We start from the raw sequence: 24,731 nt of genomic DNA, 5'->3' as shown, positions 1-24,731 counted from the left end.
CCTATTTTAAAAACCATTTGCATTTTGTATTGTATTTCTATGAAAATGTATCCCAAATAAACTGGTTCCCCTTTGGGCACCGTGGGTGAGGCCTGAACCAGCTACTAAATACAAAAACCAGGGCATAACAGGGCAAAATCGTTGTAGCCAAGTTATCTGATGCAGATAAACAACTGTCACTGCCAATCAAAAAGTAAAAATTATGGAAGCATACGGTGTTAAAACTAAAAGGAATACTACGCGCCTTATCAGACGTAAGACAAGAGGATTGCAACTCGTTCATGAAATTGTACGACAAGTGCCGGGTAATTCCATTCAACTGAGCGGAAACATATGATCGAATCACTTTTATTTTCACGTCAGGTGTGGTGAGTGGAAAGCGTGCATAGTAAATACACATACACATTACAGATATATATACATTAACATTCACCCTATACGCTCTGTTTCCATAAGTCCAAGCTATGAATACAAAAGTTGGAAAATATACAAGAGATTTACTCCATTTATTATAGACACTTATATTTGCATCTCAGGATATACAGGGGTAGAATATTATATTATTGTCAAATATACAAGATGTGGATAGAGATGTCAGCAAGATATAGCTGTATCAGTGCTGGTGTAAATCTACCAGCATTGCAAGGTATGATCAGTTAAAGATTCTAAGGTGCCCAGAATTTACTGTAGCATGTACAAGCCAGTGTGGAAGTCAGTGGGGTGAAAGGGTCTCTAAGTGATGGACCATAGACCACTACTGGTTGTTCAGCAATTCGATGTCCTGGAGAAGAAGCTGTGTTGGAACCGACTGGTTCTTGACTTGATGCTTCTGTACCTGCTGCCACTCGGTAGCTATGAGAACAGATAGTTGTTTGGGTGGGTGGAGTCATTTATGATCCTCCTGGTCTTCCTCAGGCAATGGCTGGTGAATATTTCCAGGAGGTCTGGGAGCTGAACCCTGGTGTGCTGGGATGTCCACACCACCCTTTGTCGAGCTTTCCAGCCAATGAGAGTGCACTCCACGGTGCAGGTGTAAAAGTCCTGAAGATGTGGGAATTCATCACAAACCTCTTCAACTATCTGAGGTAGAAGAGGTGCTTTTGTTCCAACTTTATTACTTGTAAATGGGTTCTGTCCATGTAATTTCCTCTGTGATGTGAGCACCAAGGAAACCCTCTATAGAGGCCCCATGGATGAAGACAGAGGTGTGCATGCTCTCCTGCTTCATGAATTCCACTATCAGCTCCTTGGTCTTGTTGATGTTTTGAGAAAGGTTATTTTCCTGCCACAAGTGTGTCAAGAAGCTGACCTCTGTAGCTGTACTCTGTAATAGTTGTGTGTGGCTGTGCAGATGTGGGTGTACAGGAACTGCAGGGGAGGGCTGAGCACACAGCCCTGAGGAGCTCCAGTGTGGAGGGTCAGTAAAGTGGATACAATGCTGCCCATCCTTATCATCTAGCATTGGCCCATCAAGAGGTTTCAGGATCCAGCTGTGCAGAGAGCTGTTCAGACCTGGAGCTTAATGTCGAGCCTTGTTGTACAATGGTGTTGAATGCTGAGCTATAGCTCAGAAACGGCATTCTCAAATATGTGTTCTTCTTGGCCGGGAGAGGAAGACGGCAGTGTGTCAGGGCTATTGCATCATCAGCGGATCTGTTCTTCTGGTATACAGTTTACAGAAGGTCCAGGATGGTTAGGTAGTGAAGAGCAGCTGAAGTCCATAATCAGCCTCTCTTTCCAACAGGGACAACAATGGCTAGTTTGAAACATGCTGGCACGATTGAAAGAGAGAGAGAAAGAGAGAGAGAGAGAGAGAGAGAGAGAGAGAGAGAGAGAGAGAGAGAGAGAGAGAGAGAGAGAGAGATACAAATGTCTGCATTATATTCTGCTAGCTGATCTGCACAGGCCCTACAGACAAACCTGTCTTGTGCATATTAAAATATTAAATATATACCATGTGTGGTAAATAATACAGGACAAATATTTTTGCTTGCAATATTCTAATTGTTTTCTTAATAAGAAATACATTTATGTATCTAAATGATGTTACTCAGTACATTTATGATGGCATTCAGACATCGATACTTTTAAAAAGTATTCGACTATATTCATAGAATGGGGGGGGGGGCGGTATACTGCATTTGTCATTCACTTTTTGCTGAGGATTCAAAACTAAAAATGTAAATAATCCATTAGATAATCCAAACTGTGTGTGTGTGTGTGTGTGTGTGTGTGTGTGTGTGTGTGTGTGTGTGTGTGTGTGTGTGTGCTGTCATCGTCTTGTTTTGGCTTACTGCCACCTTGTGGATATTGTACACATTAACGCTAAATCAGGCCGAGTAGTGTTTGTCCAACGTCTTCTTACCAACCGTCAAAGCTTGTACTATAGCAATTACTAGAGTTATTCACACTCTTTCCGCGAGGTGGCGGTAAAACTGCATCGTTATCATTAAGTAATACACAAAGAAGCGCAATCACCAACGGAAGTGTAAATACAGCTAAGTGCGACGTTGGACATCACGTACCGTCAGTGAGGTAAACATACGCCTGGAAACAACTCCCAAGATGCTTTACTGACGTTCATTTCTTTTTATATCCACGGTCAGCCCGGATACTTGGACATGTCAACAAGCGGCAAAGGAATGGCATCCAATTTTGCTGACTCCGGAGCTGGACGGAACAGAGCTTTAAATCCTAATGTTGCGGCCGCTGAACCGATGTTCCCTTCACCAGGCCTGCATCGGGAATACAACTGGCAGGCTACGAAAAGCTCCGTCAAAGAGCGTTTCGCGTTTCTTTTTAACAATGAGCTGCTTAGCGATGTGAAGTTTGTCGTCGGTAAAGGCAGACAGGCCCAAAGAATTCCAGCACATAAATTTGTACTGGCCGCTGGAAGTGCTGTTTTTGATGCCATGTTCAACGGAGGAATGGCCACGAACTCCAACGAGATTGAGCTTCCTGATGTCGAACCGGCAGCATTCCTCGCGTTGCTTAGGTAGAGTCTGTCCAGGTTAACAGGGCGAGTGGATTTAGAGACTGACGTGCGCATAAACTTGTCTTAGATGAGCACGATTCATTTTCTCATAGGTATTCATTCATTCTTAAGATGATATTTCTTGATTTAGACCATTTAGATCTCTTATGTATTACGTTTCTAAACACATGCTCAGTTCTTTGTGGGTTAGAGTTTATTAAGAAATGAAATTGTACCGGGTCACTGGCCAATTTGTTTTGTTTTGTTTTTGTTAAGTCAAGGTATTTTGGCTTGATAAGGACATGATGAGCTGAGTCTCCCAGTGAGAACCACAAAACTGAAGTTAGGAGTCAATTAGGGAGCTTTTTAGTGAAAAGGCCTGTTCACAAAGCATCAAGCGCTTTATGAGTGTATTCTCCATTCATATGCCATACCTTAATGTCAATGATCCAATAAGTGAGTTTCACCTAAATAACCTAGTACTTGCATCTATTAGTGCAGATGCAGCACAGCAACTACACTGCTCACCAGTGTTAGTGTAGCAGAGTCTGTCTATACAGCTCATAGGTATTATGGAGAGACTACTGCTATCATTTACTAAGCCTGTTTAGTCTTTATAATTTGGCACACTTTAGTTAAAACAGTGTATTTTATGGTCCACAATAGCCTCCTCTCAGCTAAATGCCAAATTAGGCTAAATATAGTTAACAAGGTGAGGCTTAAACCCTGATGGTACTAAACAGAAGCACTTGTGCATACTCTCTAGACCTTGATCAAAGTAAACTGACATTACAGTGTCAGTCCCTGATTTTATTTTTCTTGTTCTGCAATCAGGCTTTATCAGGCTAGCAAGATAGAGGTGAAAATAAGGTCATATCTCTGAATTTTATTCATAAACTGGAATGCCATTCTTCCCATCTCAGACCCATTCATTACTGTATCAGGCTTTATCCCTGCTGGCCAAAGCTTACTCTAGTTTTATGGTACTGGACATGGTTGTACAGAATGTCATGGTACCATTTATAATAAATAAAGTACATCAGCAAATGGTGTAATATTGCTAAGTCTGTTTGCCTAGCTCATAATCTGAACATCCTTCACCACAGCAATCCATGAATGTTAAATTTAAATATAGAGAAAATTTAAATATAGAGAAGATGGATTGAGGTACCTGTACAGCATAAAACAAGTAGCTTCAAGGGCTTTCATTCTTGAAAACATTTCACCTAGTTTTCTACCAGTACTAGTCTCTGAGCTTTTGTTGGTAACATAAATTATGGAGGATCATTAATACATCTTCCAGTGCTATAGAACTCAGTGGCTAGCTTCTGTACTGATACTGAACATGCTACAGGTAAAGGGAGCATATAGAGCTGCCTCTTCAGCCTCTTGCTAGTCTTTCTCCACAAACATCACTTATTGGACCTTTAGGAGTATTGCACTAATGTAGACAAACAGGCATGGTTAGACCACTGAATTAGATTTGTTTAGAAGTGCATACCTCTTTGTCGTTGTGCTTGGTTTGATTCATATTGAGAAACGTAATAAAGATTAAGACGTTGGCAGGATGAGGACATGTAGTTGTTTGAGAGTGAAGAAATGAGTTGATGAATGTTATTTGTTATTCCTGATGCCCTGCTGTGTATAATGTCTTTCTAACTACGGTGTGTCAGATGAGATCACATCCAGTCAAATTGGAAGTAGCATGGTTTAAGTGTTCACCTGTAGTTTCTCCTCCTTGCTGTCTTAACTGCCTCTGCTTTGTTTATTTTGTATTCAGGTTTCTTTATTCAGATGAGGTTCACATTGGTCCTGAAACTGTCATTACAACACTCTATACAGCGAAAAAATATGCAGTTCCAGCGCTGGAGACCCACTGTGTGGAGTTCCTGACCGAGCATCTTCGAGCAGACAATGCCTTTATGCTTCTCTCACAGGTAATGCACAGGCAACCCAGGTAACACCGGGTTCAGGTAACATGTGGCCCAGGTAGCACAGGGTTCAGGTAACACATGGCCCAGTTAACACAGGTTTCAGGTAACCCAGAGCTCTGAGCAGCTAATCCTATTGTCATTTAAAAGATTTGCGACACACTGTTCATATAACACAATAAATAGTATATAAAAATGTACATAATCAATCATGTATGCTTGTGCTTAACATCACTTATGAAGGACTGAGAGTTATGATATTCTTCTAAATATTATTTTAAATCTCAGTTAATCAAATAGAAAGGTTAGTACTCTGAGATTCATGGCTTGGTTCAAGACTGATTTTTGTGATGCATGTATAGACCAGGCTGTTCGACGGATTTTTGTGTTTATAGGCCAGACTGTTTGATGAGCCTCAGCTTGCAAACCTGTGCTTGGAGACGATCGATAAAAGCACTGCGGATGCTGTTAACGCAGAAGGTTTCACAGACATCGATTTAGGTATATGGTTAGGGTGTGTGGTGTGGGATTAGGTTTAGGATTTAAATACAAGAGTTAAGGTCAGGATAAGTCCAGTTCTCAGCTGTCATTCACTCTATAACCATCACTGTAGTTTTAATGAGTGGAGACAAGGGGTGTGTGAGTTTTTGTTGTGTGTTAATGTTTGCGATGCGTGTGGCAGACACACTATGTGCTGTGCTGGAGAGAGATACCCTGGGTATGCGGGAGAGCCGGCTGTTCGGTGCTGTGGTGCGCTGGGCACATGCAGAGTGCTACAGACAGCAGCTGCCACCCACATCTGACAACAAACAGAGGGTTCTGGGCAAAGCACTCTCACTCATCCGCTTCCCCCTCATGTCCCTTGAGGAGTTCGCCGCAGGTAAACAAATTTGCATGGTGTTGTGGAGTGTAATTATTGTCTAACAACCAAATGTCATCTTATGGTAAGGTTTAATTTAAGGTTAATAAACCTGCTAAACCTCTAACTGCTGTGTGCCATATTGTGCGTTGGCATGTTTCATATAGTTTGTGTATGAGTGTGCATATCTTGCGCCTGTGTGCATGGGTGGGAGTGAGTGTAAATAAACAATAGAAACCAGTTTGATATTCTCTTTTGTGCCACAGGCCCTGCGCAGTCTGGGATGTTGTTCGATCGGGAGGTGGTAAATCTGTTTTTACACTTTACAGTAAACCCCAAACCACGGGTAGACTTTACAGACAGACCACGCTGTTGCCTGCAGGGGAGAGAGGGCAGCATTAACAGGTTTCAGCAGGTGGAGTCTCGCTGGGGCTACAGCGGCACCAGTGACAGTGTCAGGTACACCTGCCTCAGCACTCCTCCCTAGCTCCCATGATATTGTGTGCTCCCGTGATGCTGTGTGCTGACTGAGTCTGTTTTACTCAGGTTTAACGTGAACAGGAGGATCTCCCTACTGGGTTTTGGACTCTATGGTTCCATCCATGGACCAGCAGACTATCACGTCAGCATACAGGTATGTGCATTTAATGTATGTTTATTGCACATCCAGAGGAACTGAGGTCAATGTGAATCAGTTTTCCTAATTTTAACCTTTACATCAACCCTAGATCTTTGAGAGTGACAAAAACAAAAGTCTTGCTCAGAACGATACCGGCTTTAGCTGTGATGGAACGGCGAATACCTTCAGAGTCCTGTTCAAAGAGGCAGTGGAGCTACTACCTAATGTGAGCTACATGGCCTGTGCCACTCTAAAGGTGGGGGACCTGTGGGGCCTGCGTGTGTATGTGTATGTATATGTGTGTGTGTATGTGTATATATATATATATATATATATATATATATATATATATATGGTCAAAGTACACTTTGCATGCGTGTGCGAGTGTTAGTTAATGAGTTAGTTTTTATATGTGAGGTAACTTGGTGTTCCTGCTGTTTCCAGGGTCCAGATTCCCACTATGGCACTAAGGGACTGAAGAAGGTCACATATGAGTCTGTGTCAGGAGCCAAAACTACATTTGTGTTCTGCAGCTCACCTGGAAACAATAACGGCACATCCGTGGAGGACGGACAGATCCCAGAGCTCATATTCTACACTTGAGACCGAACTCAGACTCACAAGCTCAGGGATAAAAATGGACAAAGAAAGAAAAGGTGCCTCACAAATGGAAATGGACACCATTTACTGCTGACCTGGTGTCAGCTGTGTTGGGCGGTGGGGTCGCTAGGGCAAGAGTCACACTAGACCTATACTGCGATTAAGGTATTTTTTTTTTTTATAAGGTATATCATTGTGTTTGTAGCTACATAATTTGTGCAGAACAATGACTCATCATTAATAAAAATATTTTATTTTTAGCTTTTATTTGGGGATTAAAAAAGAACTGAATGAATGTGAATTGTGTAGTCTTACGGAAGGAGCCATGTTTTGTTTTCAAGATGTTGTACAATATCAGCACCATACCAGTCTTGGCAGACACTTGCATAAACAGCATGAATGAGTTTAGTAGTAAGATGGTATTTACTAGTATTTTATCTCTGGTATTTACTGCCACTCTATTTACACAGGAGGTCTGGAAGATATATACACAAAAATAAAAATGAAAAATGTTCAAATAGTTCAAAGTGCTGGAAGTTGTAACATTCACAAAGACACCAAAATGTCTAATCATGGACTAATTACTCTTTCCTGGGATAAAACTGAATAATTTGTGCATTGGTTTTGCTTGAGGAAAGGTAATGTCATGTTCCACAACAGTCAAGAGCCTCAGTGCTGCAGTATTGGCTCTTGTTTACCTCACATAAACCTGCCACAAAGGGGTTAACTTCACAGCATTAGCTGTCTACTGTCACTCTGAGCTCCCCAGGTTTCCACAAACTCAGTTAAATGAGGGCTAGGTGCTTGATCTGTTTTATGGAATACAACCATAATCTAAAAGAATTGGGTTGCCTGGAGGGTATACACATCCGGTCTGTTCTGTAAGAAATTACATCATGACTCCCATACAAAATATTGCTCAGTTTTGATCAGACTTCATCTAATTAGAATAATGTTGGTACCCAATGGCTTACTTATCATAGCTAGAAAGAAACGTTTATATCTCTCATGCTGCTTCTATGATTTGGGTCAGGATAAGACTGCCATCAGTTGTCAAACGGGACCTGAAATAAGAGGTCAAGAACCTCAGACAAAGGAGACTGAAACCTCAGATCAATCACACACATCTCATTAACACAAACTTGGAATCCATATGTGAGTGGGGCCTGGCAGGGGTGGATTTCAGACACTGCGGGATAGAGCAGAATGGGTACATGATGGCAGTTCCTGCTCTATTGTTACTGTAAGATGTGCCTTTAGTTTCTTTACATCAGGTCCAGCAGTTGTCTTCATAATTTTTCCCTACAGTTCTTATACACTCATGGATCACATTTTAACAGACACAAAGCCTGTGTAAATACCCCCATCACAGCCACTTTAAGAACATTTTAAACGTGTGCACCCATTTTCTGTAAGTACATACAGCCTGAGCCTTACTTTTAGAATACATAGCTTGTGCTCTCTCCTTTAGGAACATATAGCCCATGCCCTCCTCCCGGGAGCAACCACTGCAGAGAGATGATGGTGTTCCACTGTTCACAGCAGTTTGGTGCAGCAATATAAAAGCTGACATTATTTAACGTGTTTCCAAAAAGCATTGCAACACAAAGATCATTGTTAAATGGTAGAGTAACTATCACAGTGAAAACTGAGTTAAGATGATCTTAACACTGCAAAGCTTTTGGAAAGAGGCCCAGGTCATGACCACCTGAACCAGTCTCCTTTTTAACCACTAACAGAATGGCTTACAGATGAAGCATTTTTTGTCTTCAGTCCCTTCTGTGCTGTCTACTGTTATCATCCTGCCTGCGGCAGAAATGCTGCCTGTGAGAATAAAAATAGATTCAACTGGAGACAACAAAACTGCACCTCCCCCTCAGAGCCCAGAACACTCAGCTATTGCACTGACAGAACCAAGGTCTCACTCAGCTTTGGTCACCATCACAGCCTCTTCTTAAATGAGTCTCCTGTGTATGAAGCCATAAGAGCTTTGGGTGGCAGGGTTTGATAAAAATAAAAATTTGATATATTTTTTTAATATTAGGTCTGGGCTGGGATAGTTTTAGATTGGATTTTAGGATTATATTAGGTCATGGGTATGGTTACATTAGGGCTGAGTTTTAAAGTTCAATTATGGGTTGCGTTGTCACACGATTTGTAAATCTGAATGTTCACAGTCAACTGGAGCCTAGTGCTGACTCAACATCCCACCCTCCCACACACAAAGTCCAGATGTAGGTTGCAGTATGCCACAGGGGAGGAGAAGAGGAGAGAGATGTGGAGGTGGGGATGCTGGGTCTGAGTAGGAGAGACCAGTCTTCCAGAATTGCCCTGTAGTCCTGTCACATCACATTTACACACTCTCACTAACTCACTCTCACACAAACACCATGACAGATTACTTGAGCTAACATACATCCGTTCTGACTCTACCCTTGTTCTCTCACATACTCATATATGGATCTTCTTTCCACATTTTCATGTACAGAAAAAAAAAAAAAAAAAAAAAAGTTTCCCCTGCAAGTAATTGCTTTAAAACTTAATAGCATATTTAGCACAGCAAGGCCTAGGGCTGGGCCCTCCCTCCCTCTGTGCAGGGGCTCCTGCAGTTTACCTGGTATCACTAAGCCTGGGAATACAAATGTTTGACTGGTGGGGGCGTTTCTCGATCTCTAAAACAACCTGGCCTAGCATAAAGGTTCAAGGTACCCTCCCCTAGATTTTTCGAGATAGGGCATGTTTTTTTGAACACCCTACCCCATCTGTATATTCGAGTTTTATAGCTTGATAAAACGGCCAACTTGGCTAGTTAGCTACCTCTTCTGATAATATAAAATTACGTAATTTTATATGGTTTGTGGGCCAGCGACTACTCGTTCTCCATTTTTAAATGGTGCTTACCGCCGATTTTTTACAATTTTTTAAAATAAAAAGATATATAAAGTTATATATATATATATATATATATATATATATATATATATATATATATATATATATATATATATATATATATAAAGTTATATATCAAAGTCTTTTTTTAATATTTAACGTTCCGCTCAACCCTAACCGTTTTAGACGGAAACATTTCGTGGCGAGGCTGAAATCATTGGGACTCGAGCTCCGAATAAAAAATCCCTAGCAACGCCCCGACTCACTGGCAAGTACCACGATATCATGAGACAGTCGGAGAGCTCTGCTATCGGTCTTCAAGACCTTTTAACTATTTTGTAGTAGTCAACAAAAATGAATGCAGGACTGAAAGGATGTAGCAATACCAGTCACTGACAAAATAAACCAGTACAAAATCACCTCAAACAAGACGCAGGTAAGAGTACATGAGTAAATACAGACACAGTATTTGCTATGCCCAGCAACTCACAAAAATGTTTGCAATGGTTGAGAACATACTGATGTGTGAATGAAGACACAACAGCTTGTTCCACCAGTTTCCCCCAAACCCCTCACACAATTACCCACACATTTAGACTGTCTACCTTATTAAAAGAAATGTTTCACACAGATTATTCAAAAATATTTTAATTACATTGTAAATCTTACACTATGGTGATGCTCCTCTGCAGATCTGTTCCTTGACCCCTTCAGAGATTAAGCCATGATTTATCTTACAGGGCCCAACTGAAAGTTAGCTGCATTGTTGAAACACACGTCAAGTCCATTTCCACATGATGCACTGTGCTGCATTTCTATATTATAGCTCCATCTCTAAATCAATACAGAGAACTACAGGAGTTCAGAACATGAACACAGTCCCAGTGTCATTAAGCCCTCAACTACCATGCTGTATACATGCCAGATCATCTGAGCACAGCTTTTCACAGAATAAGAAAAAGCAGCTTGGCATGTCCACAACCAGTAGCTGATCAGTAGCGGCCATAGTGTGATCTCTGATTGTAGGAGTTATGATACCCTCCACGTGGAGTCCATCGCTGGGAACCCCCCCCCTCTTGGCCACGCCCCCTGCCCCGGCCTCTGTCCCATCCTCCATCCCACTCTGGACCACCTTGCTGTCTGCTGCCCTGGAAGCTAAAGGGAACACAGAGGTCATCTGAGTTTTGAGAAGAATTGATCAAACGGAATTTAAATGTACATAAACTTTTTTTTTTTTTTTTTAACAAATCAGTGCAACATCATGTGTAACTCAAGGCTAGTGTAAATTTTCCAAGACTTGTTACCACAGAAGCAGCCTGCTTATGGCCTAAACAGACACTAAAATGCCAATATACACTTAAATAAAAATGCTAAAAGCACCTATACAAAATGTACGAAAGCCCTAGCTCAAAATTACAGTGGCCGTGAAAACCCATCGCGCTGCAATTACACAATGCATATTCATAAAAAAGAAAACACGTGCGCTACATTTTCTACATTTGGTAAATCCAGCCACAGAACAACAGAGGTGTTTCTGCAGGACATGCAGATGAGATGGACTCCTATGACACCAGTGGTAACAGTGGCTGATGAAAAATAATTATATTTATGATTACCACTGTTATATGATTCTATTGGTTAGGATGATGCAGAACAAACAACTGACCTATTAATGCTCTGCATTCTTGCATATTTACTGTTTCGAGGCTGTACTGAACGCAGCCTTAAAGAACTCTGAAAAAAAATCCAATTTAACATGACATTTCTGTTTTAATGTACCTAGTTAGCTAGCTACATTCAGAGTGTGTTGCCAAGTTACAGTATAGGCTACGTTTTCATTCAAGTTTCATAGTTTATCTGGTCTGCTACAATTACCAGCTTTTCAATTCTTACTATCTTAAGCGTTCTTTTTACATGCATACCAAATATGATTTGAAATCAATAACATTAATGGTGGGTATATAGACAGAAACAGTTGTTTTAGACAGTATCTCTTTAGTCTGAACTAAACTGTAAAATAGTAACACTAGCTAGCGTTAGATATTTACTAGAAAGGTCAGGTTTATATTTGTGCTGAATGGGGTTTGGTTTTATCAAAATTCTTTAAGGCTACGTTCTGTACAAGCTATCAGTAGCAACAAATGCAAGAATGCAAAGCATGAATATGCCAATTGTTCATTCTGTACCATATACCAATGACAAAACCATAGTAATCACAAATATATATACTCAAACTTGTAGAGACGTAGTTTCAGAAACAGACACAAATACTCATTAAATGTTACTAAACTTACCCCATATCTGATGAAATATTAGATATGTTACCATATGTCTGTCATCATCAGTCTTAAATTAACCTTACCCTCCATTGACAATTCCTACTTCGACTTCTTCGTGGAAATGACATTATCAGTTAAAACTGCTTTAGCAGGGTACTTTAACACACCCTACAAATGGCATGTTAAACATGTTGGTTTGGTGACGTCTGCTGTTGACAAATAAATCTACTAATTATAATTACATTTAGAGGCCCACTCAACTTACTGTACTTGGTATGCTCACCATACTTAACTGTAATTTGTAACTATTTCTGTCGGCATAAAACAGTTGCTACGTTTAGTAACATGTTTGCAATGAAGTTTCCATTGTCTCAGCAAACTATGTATTATCTGCTACAACGGACTTATTCTAACTTTAAATAAACATGATGACGGTTTTTATGTTTATGTTGGACATATCCTAAAGTGGAGGCTTAAATCTTGGGGTGGGATCCTGGAAATCTTTTCCGCAGACAATATAACCAGAGCGGTACATACAGCTGCGCAGCTCTGTTTTTACGGAAAAGCTGTAACTACGTTACATGGAAATGTAAATGACCAGATGTACAAGCTGAGGACGTACCATACATTGTTTTTTTTAAAAACGCGAAATGCTGTGGAACTTTACCGGTTGTCTCTGCCTCGCTGAAATCCTCCTCCGCGTGGTCGCCAGGCTTCTACTACGGGCGGCTGGCTCTGAGGGCGCAGGACATACTGCTGAAAGGCTTCATCCTCCTCAGTAAACCGGTGCGCGAACTGGGACTCGTAGTTTGGAGATGTTTCAGTGCACTCAGTCATCCTACCCTACGACAATTATCTTAACAAAGAGCAAAAAAAGACAATCCCTATAAGATAACTAGTTAGCTACCTCCCTAGCTACTAGCTAAAGACATCGTTATCTAATTAGTGTGTTGACCTAGCCATTTAAAAATGTTACATGCAAGCTTAAAGAAAGCACAGCTTGTAAGCCTCTGGTGGTGCCTTTTGGTGTTCAAAACGTACACTTACGTAACCTATGTTAGTATGCTCAGGAGAAGCGGCACTTTTTTCACTGAGACAACACGATTATAGCCTTCTTTTTTTCCTTTTCCACCACGGTAACCGAGAGGATGACTTATAATGTGCAACCTTCGCGAGTTCCCCAGGTTGGCTGCTACAAAGGTTCCGTTCCGTTCCCTCTGCAAATTTATTCTCAAAAACAGCCAGTTGGGTTAATTTACAGGTTTTAATTGTTTGGATACCGTTTTCGCAGCACTTACCTCTTAAATCGCTATTGGAAATGTTTTAAAATGTCCGATAGTATGAAAATCCTCCCTGAGTAATTAATGTAGTGCTTAAAATAATCAACCTGTTAAATTTGCCGTTTGGATTAGGCGGTCGACTTGATTGTGCCACCCTAGTCCTCAGATTCCAGAAACCAGTTTTCATTCTAACTTTTCAAATTGCCTAAACAAACGGACTTTGGATTCGTAACTATGTAAGTAGAATAAAGTAAACTGCTAACTTAAATTTAAAACACTTTAAGTAGGCCTGTCTCCTTTTAAATTGTGACCATTTGAATCTCACTGAAATATGCTGCAGTCGTAAACTGGACATTTGTCAGCCTAGGTGATGTTGATTCGCTGGTGAATATTCTGAAGCTGGACGTGGGAGGTTGTTCTCGAGCAGGTGGAATATCCACTCCGTGTCGCTGCTGCCGCTGCTCTGTCGCTCTCGTGTAATTTAAATCCGACAGGGAGCGGACAGCGCGGACCAAATTCTCCCGGTTACAACTACATAAGAGGATTTTTCAATGTTTGAAAATTTAGGCTCATAGTTTTTAAAGATAAACTTACTGTCCGCTGCGAATTGTACCCGAAAACGTGTGGAATATCTTTAGATCGCGAACACGTTTTGACGATCTACGGCATTATCCTGGAGCAACTGGAGTCTTTTAGTTCTTGACTATCATATTTCAGTTCTGTCGAATTCTTTCGTCAAGCTTGACCTGATATGGAGTCAAAGAGGAGCTAACGACAAGCGGATTCACTGTACAAGTCGCTTCTACTGTCTCACTTAGAATTGCCTCTGATAAGATCGTTTTTGACTGCTGTTCTGACACAAAGTCCACTGCGATGGGGTGAGTGTGGTGACTTTTTCAGCTTTGAACTCTTAAGACGCATTTACTAAATCTCTATTTTTGTACTTGTGTCGTGTGGAATTTGTGGTTTACGTTTATTATACATATGACTACGCTTAACTCCCTCATCCCCTCGTACTACTGAGACGATTTAATAACCAAATACGATTATTTGGTTTATTAGACAAGAGCAGTAGCGTAGCTTACACAGGCTAGGGAGGTTGTAGTCGGTATTGTGCATGTCACCTTCAAGGAATAATCAGGTGAAAAGTTTTTAGGAAATACGGGGTAGTTTTGATCTTTGCGGGTATTTCTCCCAAACCTCTTTGAAAGCTTCATTTTTTACTTTAGTGTCAATGTATATCCCATTACTGCAGTCACTTCGTTATGTTTTAAAGTGGAGCGGTTTAGCAATTTAGCAGGTCCCTCGTTATTGCTGGGTTTATCTAGTAATAAAAATGGCCTGGCAAATGACGACCCAATAATACTGCTTGTTTTTCATTTAATGGCTTTATTGGTATGTTTTTAGTTCGGGCGTGTTGTAACGTTGTGATACGGAAGGTGGACAGGGTTCGTTTTTTGAAGGGGCTGTGCGGATCGGGGACAGAACCAACATAACCCACGCGCGAGCATGCAGAATCCCTGAGAACACGGGGACAAGGGGCCCGAGTTGGGCCCTTGCAGATGTGTTTAAAAGTATCTGCATCACAGCTGTGATATATTTATATTGCACAAACTGCTTAGATGTTGAAACGTTTGTAGAATGTGTGTGTTTTAAAAATCGTATTTCATTATTATTCCTTTTCATGAATTTAGTAGTGCCAAAGTCACTAGACAGTTGTTTCTGGTCATCTAGACCATCTAGCACATGCAATACTCAAGGCCTCTGCCTCAGGAATGTCGTATTGCAAACACTGAAGCATCCATGTCAAGGCTGGTATGGAAGCCACTTGGTGTGTGTGTGAAGAAATCAAACCTGCCAGACCAGTCAGAGAAGTCTCACCTTGCGCAACAGAACACTGAAACTGGCCCCGAAGACCAACAGCCATACAGCAAAATAACACAACCAAGTAAAAACCATCCTGACTGACTCTTCCACTACAATCTCTGCTATGTTTGTGCATTGCAGAAAGGCAATACAGCTTAGTTGTGTGGGCTTTCTTGCTGTTAGGAGACACAGTACAGTGACATGCACATGTTCTTGGGAGTGGAGTGTGTTCCAGGGCAGGGCAGTTAACTGACAGTAGGAACTGCACAGCTCTGACAGGAAAAAATGTACTGGTATTAAATAAGGAGATATTTTTCTTATTGTCTAAAAGGGCACACCTTCAACAAAGGGGCCCTGTTCCACTCTGCACATCTGGGCACACAGTCTTGGCCATTCCTGCCTCAGTGTAGCTGTATGGGTGCATGGTTTGGATTTGCCATTCATTTGTTCTCCATAATCTTCCCTTTTTAAAGCACCACAACCATTTCTTCCTTCGAGCCAAAATATGGTGTTGCTCAGTGACTTTTCACTGGTGATTTTTCTTGTAGTCTGTCAGACCTGAGGATACAAGATTATAGATTAACTTCACGCCTCTTCCCTTCAGTCTCATTCTCTACCTCCCCTTCTCCATCTCTCCTTCTCCACTTCTTTCCTTCGCTCAATCACAAACACAGTCTTACTGACTCAGAGCTATTTTGATTAACTTTGTGAGAGCACAGTGACACTGTGTGTTTGAATGTGTTTTGTACTCACTAAGTCACTTTCAGTCTGTTATTCTGTGTCCTTGCACTCTTTCTGCACCACTCCACCAGAGACAGTGACAGTCATATTGCACTTTGCACAGGGGGGTGTGTCTACATGAAGAGCTTTGCACAGGGGGGGTGTGTCTACATGAAGAGCTTTGCACAGGGGGCGTGTCTATTTAAAGAGCTTTGTACAAGGAGTGTGCATATATGCATGCACGGTTGTGCATATGAAATTCATCCTCTATTTCAAGTGAGTGAAATGTTTGGGTGTTTTGTGGACATAAGTAGTTTAATTATGGTAAATGGAAGAGCCATCGCTTGTGGAGTTGAAGCCTTACAGATGGTGCCATCTGATTGCCAGCTGGTCATCCCAGTGCTCCTATGGACTACCATTCATTTATAGTATTATTACTTGACCCTAATCATTGGCCTTGGGTTGGGATCGATGAAATCAGTGAGCAGTGAACAAATATGAATCAGTTGATTTGGGCATAAAAAGTAAAAGATTGGAAAAAAGGTTTTTGATGTGTTTGAATATGACAGACCGTATCTGCACTGCTGGGTTCAAAATGGGAGCTGTGTGGTCTGTGACCTGCACAGTTTGGGGCATCCAAAGCATACATGTTTGTCTTTTTTTTCAGGCCTTTTAATCATCATAGTGTAATTCACCTTGTCTGGGCCATCCAAGATTGTTTTAGAATTACAGTGAAGTCCTTAGATCCACATAACCTGAATACACGTTATTATATTTGTCAAGTGAACAATTTGCTGATTGGATGGTCTGAATATAAATAAATGAATAAATACATTACATTTCCATTGGAAAGTACTTTAATCACCTTCAAGAATTGCTCATACAGTACCATGGATGTCTGTGATAATCTTATAAAGAATGGTAAATATATTTTGTCTTGCACATTGGATTCTTATAACTGTGTTTTTGACTTCACTACTAAAATTAAAACTAGCTGTTCCTTATGTTACATTACAAAGGGGAACATATTATATAAGCTGGAAAAATAAATTATAGGATGGTTGACTCTCCCTACCTTTTAATACATATACATGCCAAGTATTACTGAACAAACAATTGTCAATGCATCTTACACTGTCAGATATCCAAGCTTAGCTGGGAGCTATTGGTAAGCTCTCACCTGGTAAGCTCCGGCCACTCAGCACAATCCGCCCTCATGCTGGACCACACCTGAGTGGGGAGTAGTGCTGTGATTGGAACAAAACAGTGTTGCTTTCTTCTCAGGGGCCCGAACATGCGGGAGAATCATGTTGGGCGATTCCTGTCCAGCGTGTTGGTCTTCCTTTGTCTTGTACTAGTTTCCTCTGGTACATCACATTGTTTATATTCTGCATTCAAACAAATTCCAGAAATGTTTCAAATGACTTGGTATGACTTGATGATGCATGCACTCTTTTTAATATGCATTAGTGTCCTCTTTTGTTTATTTATAGTATATAGCACTTATTATATGCATAATCACAGAGTGGGAGGGAGCAGGACAGAGTGGCCTTGGTGGGTGGAAGTGGAGGGAGGGTGTACTGAAATGGCAGCAGGAAGGATCCTACAGAGGGATTCACACTGGAAAGTGAACCTGAGAGCTGAAAGAAGATGAATATAAGTAATGGGGGACAATAACCACACCAAGCTTCCACAGTGCATAGTTCGCAGCTCATTTTCACTATATGAAAGGTGTGGTGGCCAATGCTATGTGAATAATTTCCTTGCTTTTCTCACATCTGATCCATTCTGATTCAGAAAGATGACACACCCCTCACAAATGAAAAAGGTCAACACACCACTGGATACACAAACTGCATTGTGGGTAAACTAGATTACAGTTAGGGTTCAGATTAGGATTAATGGGTACAGGGAATAGAAGGGTTTGATTTCAGTGAGGTTTATGCTGTGAGAAGATTATCTTTGTCTGAACACAACCACCAGCCTTTGCTAAGGGTGAGTGAATATTAGTACATTTCCACTTCAAGATCTTTTGAGCCGAAGTATTCCAAAAATACTTTCTGGTTTTCACAGCTAGTTCTGAATTACTCTTATTCTGTCTGGAAAAGGTTTAATAAAGCAAAAGTCCTGACTCTAGAATTTATATCACGTGATAAAAAAGACACCCACATTCAATACCATATTGGTCCCAATTACAGCTGTGCATGGTACCCACATCATGGCATTTTACTTGTCTTTTTTTTTTTTTTCCCTTGCTGTAACATTACATCCGCAGGATTCTGTTTCAGAGATGTAAGATAGCTATCTTTAGTTTGCACAGCCAGATAAGACCATCAGTACTGAGCTAGCTAAATCAAACACGTCTTCCGAAAGTCATGTGAATGGATTTTTAAAAAGGAGAGATTTTTAACATGGGATGGAGAGTTTGTGTAATTATGTTTACTGCAGTCCAAAGGTGCTCTTTTTCAGTTAGATAGCTTGCTAACAGTGCCTTTGGAGAATCTTTACAAATCGGGGCTCAGTTTCCTAAAAGCGTCATAGTGTTACGATTTGTCTTAAATGGGACAGGGAGTGTTTGGTGTAATACGCACTCTACCGCTTTTTGTTATGATCCTTTTGGGTCCTTAATTTGGAGATCATAAAGGATTTTCTCTCTCTTTTGATTAATTTTGCTTCTTTGAAAGAGAGAATAGACATTTCGATACCAAAGATAACAAACAAGGAATACTAAAGTGTGCTAGACCTAAGACTTCAAAAGACAGACTTCTAGTTTAACTTCATATGCTTACGCCTTACTCGCCCCTCTCTCTCTCTCTCTCTCTCTCTCTCTCTCCATCTCTCAGGGAGCAGCCGATCTTCACTACCAGAGCCCATGTCTTCCAGATCGACCCTACCACAAAGAAAAACTGGGTTCCAGCCAGCAAGCAAGCAGTCACTGTCTCCTACTTTTATGACAGCACACGCAACAGCTACCGTATCATCAGTGTTGATGGCTCCAAGGCAAGTGAGATGAATGGAGAAAAGTAGAATTGTATGGTCTTTTAATCATTATTTGTAAATAATCACCGCGACTGTTACAGATATAGACTAATATGCAGTTTGTGGTGGGGCATACACTTTCATACAAAGGAGCAGACTTTCATACACGGTGGTATCTTTTTTGATATCAGCTAAGCAATAATTGACAGACTATGCTCAGTTTACAGCTAATTGAATACTGTTTGAATCTTGAACATTTTACATGCTTTTAAACAAATCGTTTAGTTTTTTGGTCTAGCAGGTGTATTCATGGGTACAAATAGGGAAGTACAACATATAATGTGGTTTTTATGCACATGCTTACACACTCTAAGGCAATGCAATCCATTCTGTAATCTCAGCAGTAGTCCTAATCCTAACCCTAATGCAACCCCTAACCTTTATTTTAACCCTATCATTAACCCTAAAGTCAAGTTCCATACAGCCATAGCTTCCATTCACAGAGAGGAGACTACCTGCTTTTACATTCATAATCAGTCTGCCTCACACACATTCACAAGCATGCTAAGATATATGCTTGTACAACTTAGCTAATTAAAAAACACTTCTGTTAAAACCATAGCAAGGAACATTTAACTCATTAGCACCATATTACTTACTTAAATACACCTTCCTCAACCTGCCCACTCAGAAATGCCCAGCTGTATGTGTGCTCATGTAATAACAGATGTGCAATCTCATGAGGAATTGTGTACCAGACAGAGTTCTGTAGTGGGAAACGGTGTACTATTATGATATCATGGGATTATTTATTGATCCTTAAGGCTGTTTAGTGGTTTACGGTGGTCTGCAGTAATGAGTATTCTATGGGAGTGATTAGTAATCAGAAGAAATGAGTTCTGTATAAGATTGTACAACAATCATTAGTAATGAATAGTGTTTTAGGCTACACTTTACAGCATTTGGCAGATACTCTAATTCAGAGCAACTTGTATATTTATTACAGGACAGTACATGTACTGCCTGGGAATCAAGCAGATGATGATAGTGTTGCCAGCACATTGTTCCACCTGCTGTAGTGTAGTGTAGTGTCTGTAGTATGAGTTGCGTCCTTTAGTGGTCTGTATATGTCCATGATGTCTGTCTTCTATGAATGGCATAACCAGACCAAATAATGGAATTTGGTTGCAAGAAATAGTTTGGCACACTGTACACACTGTCATTGTAACGTGGTGGTGTTTCTATAGCAACTTTGAAATGCCAGGAAATCACAGAGAACATGTATATATGTGGTGCAGCATTCTGAAATGAATTGCCTAGATGTATTTAAAATTCATATGATGTGTGAAAATAATTCCGCATTCTGACTATAGGGAGTTTGTGTTGAGTGTGTGGACGTCGGTGTTGAGCGAGTAAGAACGTCTATGTTGAGCATGTGGGGGCATTGTTTTGAGCATGTGAACATTGGTGTCATGCTCTAGTGTGCATGTGTGTTATGATGCTGAAGGGTTCCATGAGGATTTTTGGTTCTCTGTCATTACAGAGTAGATATGCCCTCTCTCTACAGTACATTTATATTCTGTGTTGCCATAGAGATGTGTCCCTCAGTACGGGGACAGGCCTAGTAGTGTCACATCTGTGTTCCGTTTTGGACCACACACACACTTTATTGAAGTACTCTCCCTGTGTGTTCTGTAGTTAGGCAGTGTAATGCTATGCCATTAGAGCAGGGAGGGATGTAGCGGCAGTGCCGTTAAGTGTACACTGAGAATACTGTCCTCAGTTTGTCAGCCATAGTCTCTCCTTTTCTTTTCTCTTCTGTGCTATCTGTTCTCTCTTCTCCTTCCCTACTCTGCACTCGCATCATACTATGACCTCTTTACTAACCCCCAACACCCACACACACACACACTCCACCTGTCTCCTAACTGCACCTGCTGCTCTCACTCTCTCTCTCTGGCCACATGACTGATGGGCACAGGCGGGCACACGCACGCGCGCGCACACATGCGCATGCACAGTCCTGCTCAGACCACTTCTGTAAAGATTTCACATCTGAAACCTACAATTTCTTCCACAGAGTGACAGCTTACAGAATAGGCAACCAGAGTCTTCACTACTAATACCTATTAGCTCATAATAATACAAAATATTAATGTTATTATTGAAATGGTTCAACAAAATGCACATCGGCCCACAGATATGATCGCTCAGCCATGGATATGGTGAAGTACCTTGGGTTGGATTAGTGTCAAGTTAGTCACTGGGTTTGACTTGGGGTCCTTGGTTAGAATTAGTTTGGGGTCAATTTACAGTCAGTTTGGGTTAGTTCTTCAATAGGGTGAGGTTAGGGTCAATGACATTGTGTTACTGTCAGGTAAAATTGTAAAAGTAAAATTGATTTTAGTTTGTATATCCATCTTCATCTGCATCAACAAATTGTTCTGTGTTCCACAATTGGCAGTTGTTGAATGTTCTTGTTCAGACATCATTGAGTTGTATGCTCAGTTTTCACATGCCATTAGCACTGTGTGCGCTACTCATATTCCCAGATCACCCAGATCACTACAGGGATGTCTGGACAAAGTGAAATTGAGAATGATAGGGCAGGGGTGTGGGGCTTGTAGTTCCTGAGCAGGGGTCAGGGTGTAGTGGTTATGTTTTGAAAAGAAAAGGGGGTGGAGCTGGTTTTGGTGTTTCCACACTAATTTGTGCTTTTCCATCCTGTTGAATGTTACAATGAGATAAGCACCCTAATCTTATCTCATCACCCAACTGTTGTCTTCTATTTTGAGGTAGGGGTGGGTGTGTGTGTGTCTGTGTGTGTGTGTGTGTGTGTGACTTTTGTACAAAATGTACAAAATTCTGTTAAATGATGCTTGTGTATTCCAGGTCATCATTAATAGCACCATCACTCCCAACATGACCTTCACTAAGACCTCACAGAAATTCGGGCAGTGGGCTGACAGCCGTGCCAACACTGTCTTTGGACTGGGCTTTGCTTCTGAGCAACAGCTAGCAAAGGTCTGACCACACCCGTGTGCGTGCGTGCGCGCGCATACACTCATGCCCGTACACATGCATGTACTCTGGCAGACTCACTTAAGTTAACTGTGATCTGAAGCTTGAGTAAATGAGTATCTGATTTGGTGGTTTCTGCCCTGATGGAACAGTTTGCAGAAAAGTTCCAGGAGGTGAAGGAGGCAGCAAAGCTGGCCAGGGACAAATCTCAGGAGAAGACTGAGACCTCCAGCAACTACTCACAGGTAGACCTCGTCATTCTCCTCAGATCATCAACATTCATTTTGTTTAGTTTTTCAACAGAAACATACTGAACACCCTATAGTTTCCATATGCTAATTTCTGTCAACATCTCAAATATTTACTGATCACTTAGATTGTGATTATTAGTCTTAAATCTAGCAGAGCTAACTACAGCCCACTGAAACAGGACTTAAATTAGTTCTGGTAAACATGGCTAAGATGGGAGTTTTTGGCACTCCTTGGTTTCTCAGTTTTTGCGGCTGCAGGTAGATGTCAGGGCCTGGGGCTATGGTTGGGTTAGCTAAGTAGGAGAGGAATTCTGCATATTCAAGAGCTCACAGTTATCAACACTGCACAGAAAAAAATTTTAAATGTCGTGAGACAAATTAAATTAGTGTGTTCATGTCCAAAAGTAAATCGGGATTCAGTAAGTCTGCTTGGAAAACTTGTGTGCACACCAGTAATGATGAATATGTATTCGGAACCTGTGTGCGTGCCGTCAGTCATTTGAATAAAGTTAATCTCAATATCTGTTTAAATAAAAATGTTTTAAAAGCTGTTGCAAATATGTATGTCAGTTCAGATGTTTGTTGGGAAGGGAAAATGCTTAAAGGCAAAGAGAGCTAAAAAAAATTGGGCTCCATTTTTCTGAATGTGAAATTTAATTGAAGGTCGATTCAAAACAGTTTCTCAGGCTGCGTCCACACCAATAGCATTATTGCAATACTGCTGTAGACACCTCCAAAGAACATTTTCGTCTTATGTTGTCACAATTATACAGCGCTGTCCATACATGTGGATATTGACAGTTGTTATCCAGGAAAACATCATGTAGTGTTAAACTGTGTAAATGAATTTGAACTAAAAAACCACTTGTTCACTGTAGCATCAATAGGCTAAGCAAGGTGCCAATATCATATCGTGTCAGGTCTTAGTAGATTAATCACTACTTTGTGTGAGATTTTTTGCAGATGTTGTATGCATGATTGAAAGTTATCGGCTTGGAATTTAGGCAGATTGGAATTTTAAGATTGGTGAGCTACTTAAATTGGCAATTTGAATGTAGGTCTATAATTCCATGTTACATACTAAGATAAGATAGATAAGACAGATAATTTGGTAGAAAGATAAAACAATTTATATCAAAATGTTTAAAATGGTCCTTGGTTTCCACCAACTGTGTCTATAGTATGTGATAGTTGTGGGTAAAATACCACATTTGCATCATAGAGTTCTTACAGCAACTGCTTTATCAACTTGGTGCTACAATGCCAAACACAATGTACTGATCATTTATTTGTGATGTATTTTAATGCAACAAGGCAGTCACTGTAACTCGGATAATGGAGTTGGGGAAGCTCCAAATCTTACATTGGAATAAGGGGCATATGCAATAAATTTGACATCGTCATCATCATAGCATTCATCTTCTTTATTGCACACTTTTCTATTCCCTGTGAGAGATTCAGCTTCCTGTGTGGGACACCCAGTTGCTCCCAGGACAGCGGAGTGCAACCCTGCACAGAAACCGCATTTCTGTAACTTGTATTCATGTATTACTATTTGATCTTAGCCATCTCGTGACCAAAGGTGAGGATTGGGACGTAGATAGCCTAGTACCCCTTTGTCTCGGGATTAAACTCCTGCTTCACCACCACAGACTGATTCAGAGACTGTAACACTGCATCTGATCTGATCGGTCTGTCAATCTCAGTCCCTTGTGAACAAATTCCCAAAGCACTTAAACTCCTCCACAAAAGTTTTCTCCTCTCCCCTGAAAAGAATGAAATGCTTCTTTCAGGTGAAAGAAAATGCAAACAGTTTTTAATGCATTCATACAGAGATTGGATGAGATGTGTTGACCACACAACCCCAACCCTGTCTAGTGTCATCAGCATCTCCAGTCGATTCTCATCCACTCCTGCTACCCCGCCAACTCACAACTATTTAACTACCATAATGACTTCATCTACAGAATGGAATTTGAATCACCATCAGTTTCATGCACTGCCTCCTGATATAAGGACATGTCCACCAGGTTGAGGAGTCCCTCAAAGTGTTCCTTCCACTATGCAACAATATTCCCAGTAAAGTTTGGCAGAACATATTTGGAGCCAACTCCATGGCCTCTCCACGCTTCTCCAAGGACCAAGCTTTCACCTGAGCAACTGCCTTAGCCGTAGCTCTTCTGGTCCTCCAATATCTCTCAGATGAATCTGGAAATCTCTCCAAGACCTTTACTCGAAAGGCCTTCTTTTCAACCACTTCCCTCAACACTGGTGTCTACCAGCATATTCTAGGATTGCCAACATTACTGGCACCAACAATCATCTGGCCACAGTTTCATGCCACTGCTTCTAAGATTGAGGAATTGAATGTGGTCCATTTAGATTTAATGTGCTTCTTTACTCAACACTTGGTAGAAGTCATGTTGGAGGTGGAAGCTGAAATTTTCTCTCACAGAGTTA

The 24,731-nt window shown here is 40.9% G+C and overlaps 3 protein-coding genes across 6 annotated transcripts in view; 2 read left to right on the top strand and 1 right to left on the bottom strand.

Moving 5' to 3' along the window:
• The first annotated feature begins 2,481 nt into the window (after positions 1 to 2,481).
• LOC113577289 (BTB/POZ domain-containing protein 1) lies at positions 2,482 to 7,505 on the top strand. Of its 3 annotated transcripts, none has more exons than XM_027009841.2 (8): positions 2,482 to 2,995; positions 4,755 to 4,911; positions 5,301 to 5,406; positions 5,588 to 5,785; positions 6,031 to 6,223; positions 6,311 to 6,398; positions 6,493 to 6,609; positions 6,828 to 7,505. In XM_027009841.2, exons 1-8 carry the CDS (start codon positions 2,622 to 2,624, stop codon positions 6,984 to 6,986), a joined length of 1,392 nt encoding a protein of 463 aa, XP_026865642.2. In that variant the 5' UTR covers positions 2,482 to 2,621; the 3' UTR covers positions 6,987 to 7,505. The 3 variants fall into 3 exon arrangements, with proteins under 3 accessions (XP_026865642.2, XP_026865641.2, XP_026865643.2); XM_027009840.2 differs by having other exon boundaries at positions 6,493 to 6,639; XM_027009842.2 differs by having other exon boundaries at positions 2,484 to 2,995; positions 6,094 to 6,223; positions 6,493 to 6,639.
• Positions 7,506 to 10,507: 3,002 nt separating this feature from the next.
• Positions 10,508 to 13,331, bottom strand: LOC113577300 (RNA guanine-N7 methyltransferase activating subunit). 2 transcript variants are annotated; one of them, XM_027009876.2, is made up of 3 exons: positions 13,196 to 13,331; positions 12,822 to 13,010; positions 10,508 to 11,030 (listed from the first exon to the last, which is right to left on the bottom strand). In XM_027009876.2, the coding sequence occupies exons 2-3, from the start codon at positions 12,989 to 12,991 to the stop codon at positions 10,868 to 10,870; spliced, it is 333 nt and encodes a 110-aa protein (XP_026865677.1). In that variant the 5' UTR covers positions 12,992 to 13,010; positions 13,196 to 13,331; the 3' UTR covers positions 10,508 to 10,867. The 2 variants fall into 2 exon arrangements, with proteins under 2 accessions (XP_026865677.1, XP_026865676.1); XM_027009875.2 differs by having other exon boundaries at positions 13,202 to 13,331.
• A 570-nt stretch (positions 13,332 to 13,901) lies between these two features.
• homer2 (homer scaffold protein 2) overlaps positions 13,902 to 24,731 on the top strand; it is an 18,544-nt gene continuing 7,714 nt past the window's right edge. The window contains exons 1-4 of the mRNA XM_027009885.2: positions 13,902 to 14,312; positions 18,864 to 19,020; positions 21,892 to 22,023; positions 22,173 to 22,265. Of these exons, the coding sequence (XP_026865686.2) occupies positions 14,308 to 14,312; positions 18,864 to 19,020; positions 21,892 to 22,023; positions 22,173 to 22,265 (387 nt within the window). The 5' untranslated portion in view covers positions 13,902 to 14,307. The remainder of the gene's footprint in view (positions 14,313 to 18,863; positions 19,021 to 21,891; positions 22,024 to 22,172; positions 22,266 to 24,731) is intronic.

The sequence above is a fragment of the Electrophorus electricus genome, chromosome 4 (genome assembly GCF_013358815.1).
Source record: "Electrophorus electricus isolate fEleEle1 chromosome 4, fEleEle1.pri, whole genome shotgun sequence".
NCBI classification, from domain to species: domain Eukaryota; kingdom Metazoa; phylum Chordata; class Actinopteri; order Gymnotiformes; family Gymnotidae; genus Electrophorus; species Electrophorus electricus.
Note: the sequence above shows the minus strand (reverse complement) of the source record. Positions and strands in the feature narration are given on the sequence as shown.

Bases quoted from the DNA above. Each gene is read 5' to 3' on its own strand.
- LOC113577289 (XM_027009840.2), top strand. From the start codon at position 2,622: ATGTCAACAAGCGGCAAAGGAATGGCATCCAATTTTGCTGACTCCGGA. The intron at 5,407-5,587 runs GTATATGGTTAG...TGCGTGTGGCAG, and splicing joins TTTCACAGACATCGATTTAG to ACACACTATGTGCTGTGCTG. The intron at 6,399-6,492 runs GTATGTGCATTT...CATCAACCCTAG, and splicing joins ACTATCACGTCAGCATACAG to ATCTTTGAGAGTGACAAAAA.
- LOC113577300 (XM_027009876.2), bottom strand. From the start codon at position 12,991: ATGACTGAGTGCACTGAAACATCTCCAAACTACGAGTCCCAGTTCGCG. The intron at 11,031-12,821 runs GTAAAGTTCCAC...TGTTCCCTTTAG, and splicing joins CAGCGAGGCAGAGACAACCG to CTTCCAGGGCAGCAGACAGC.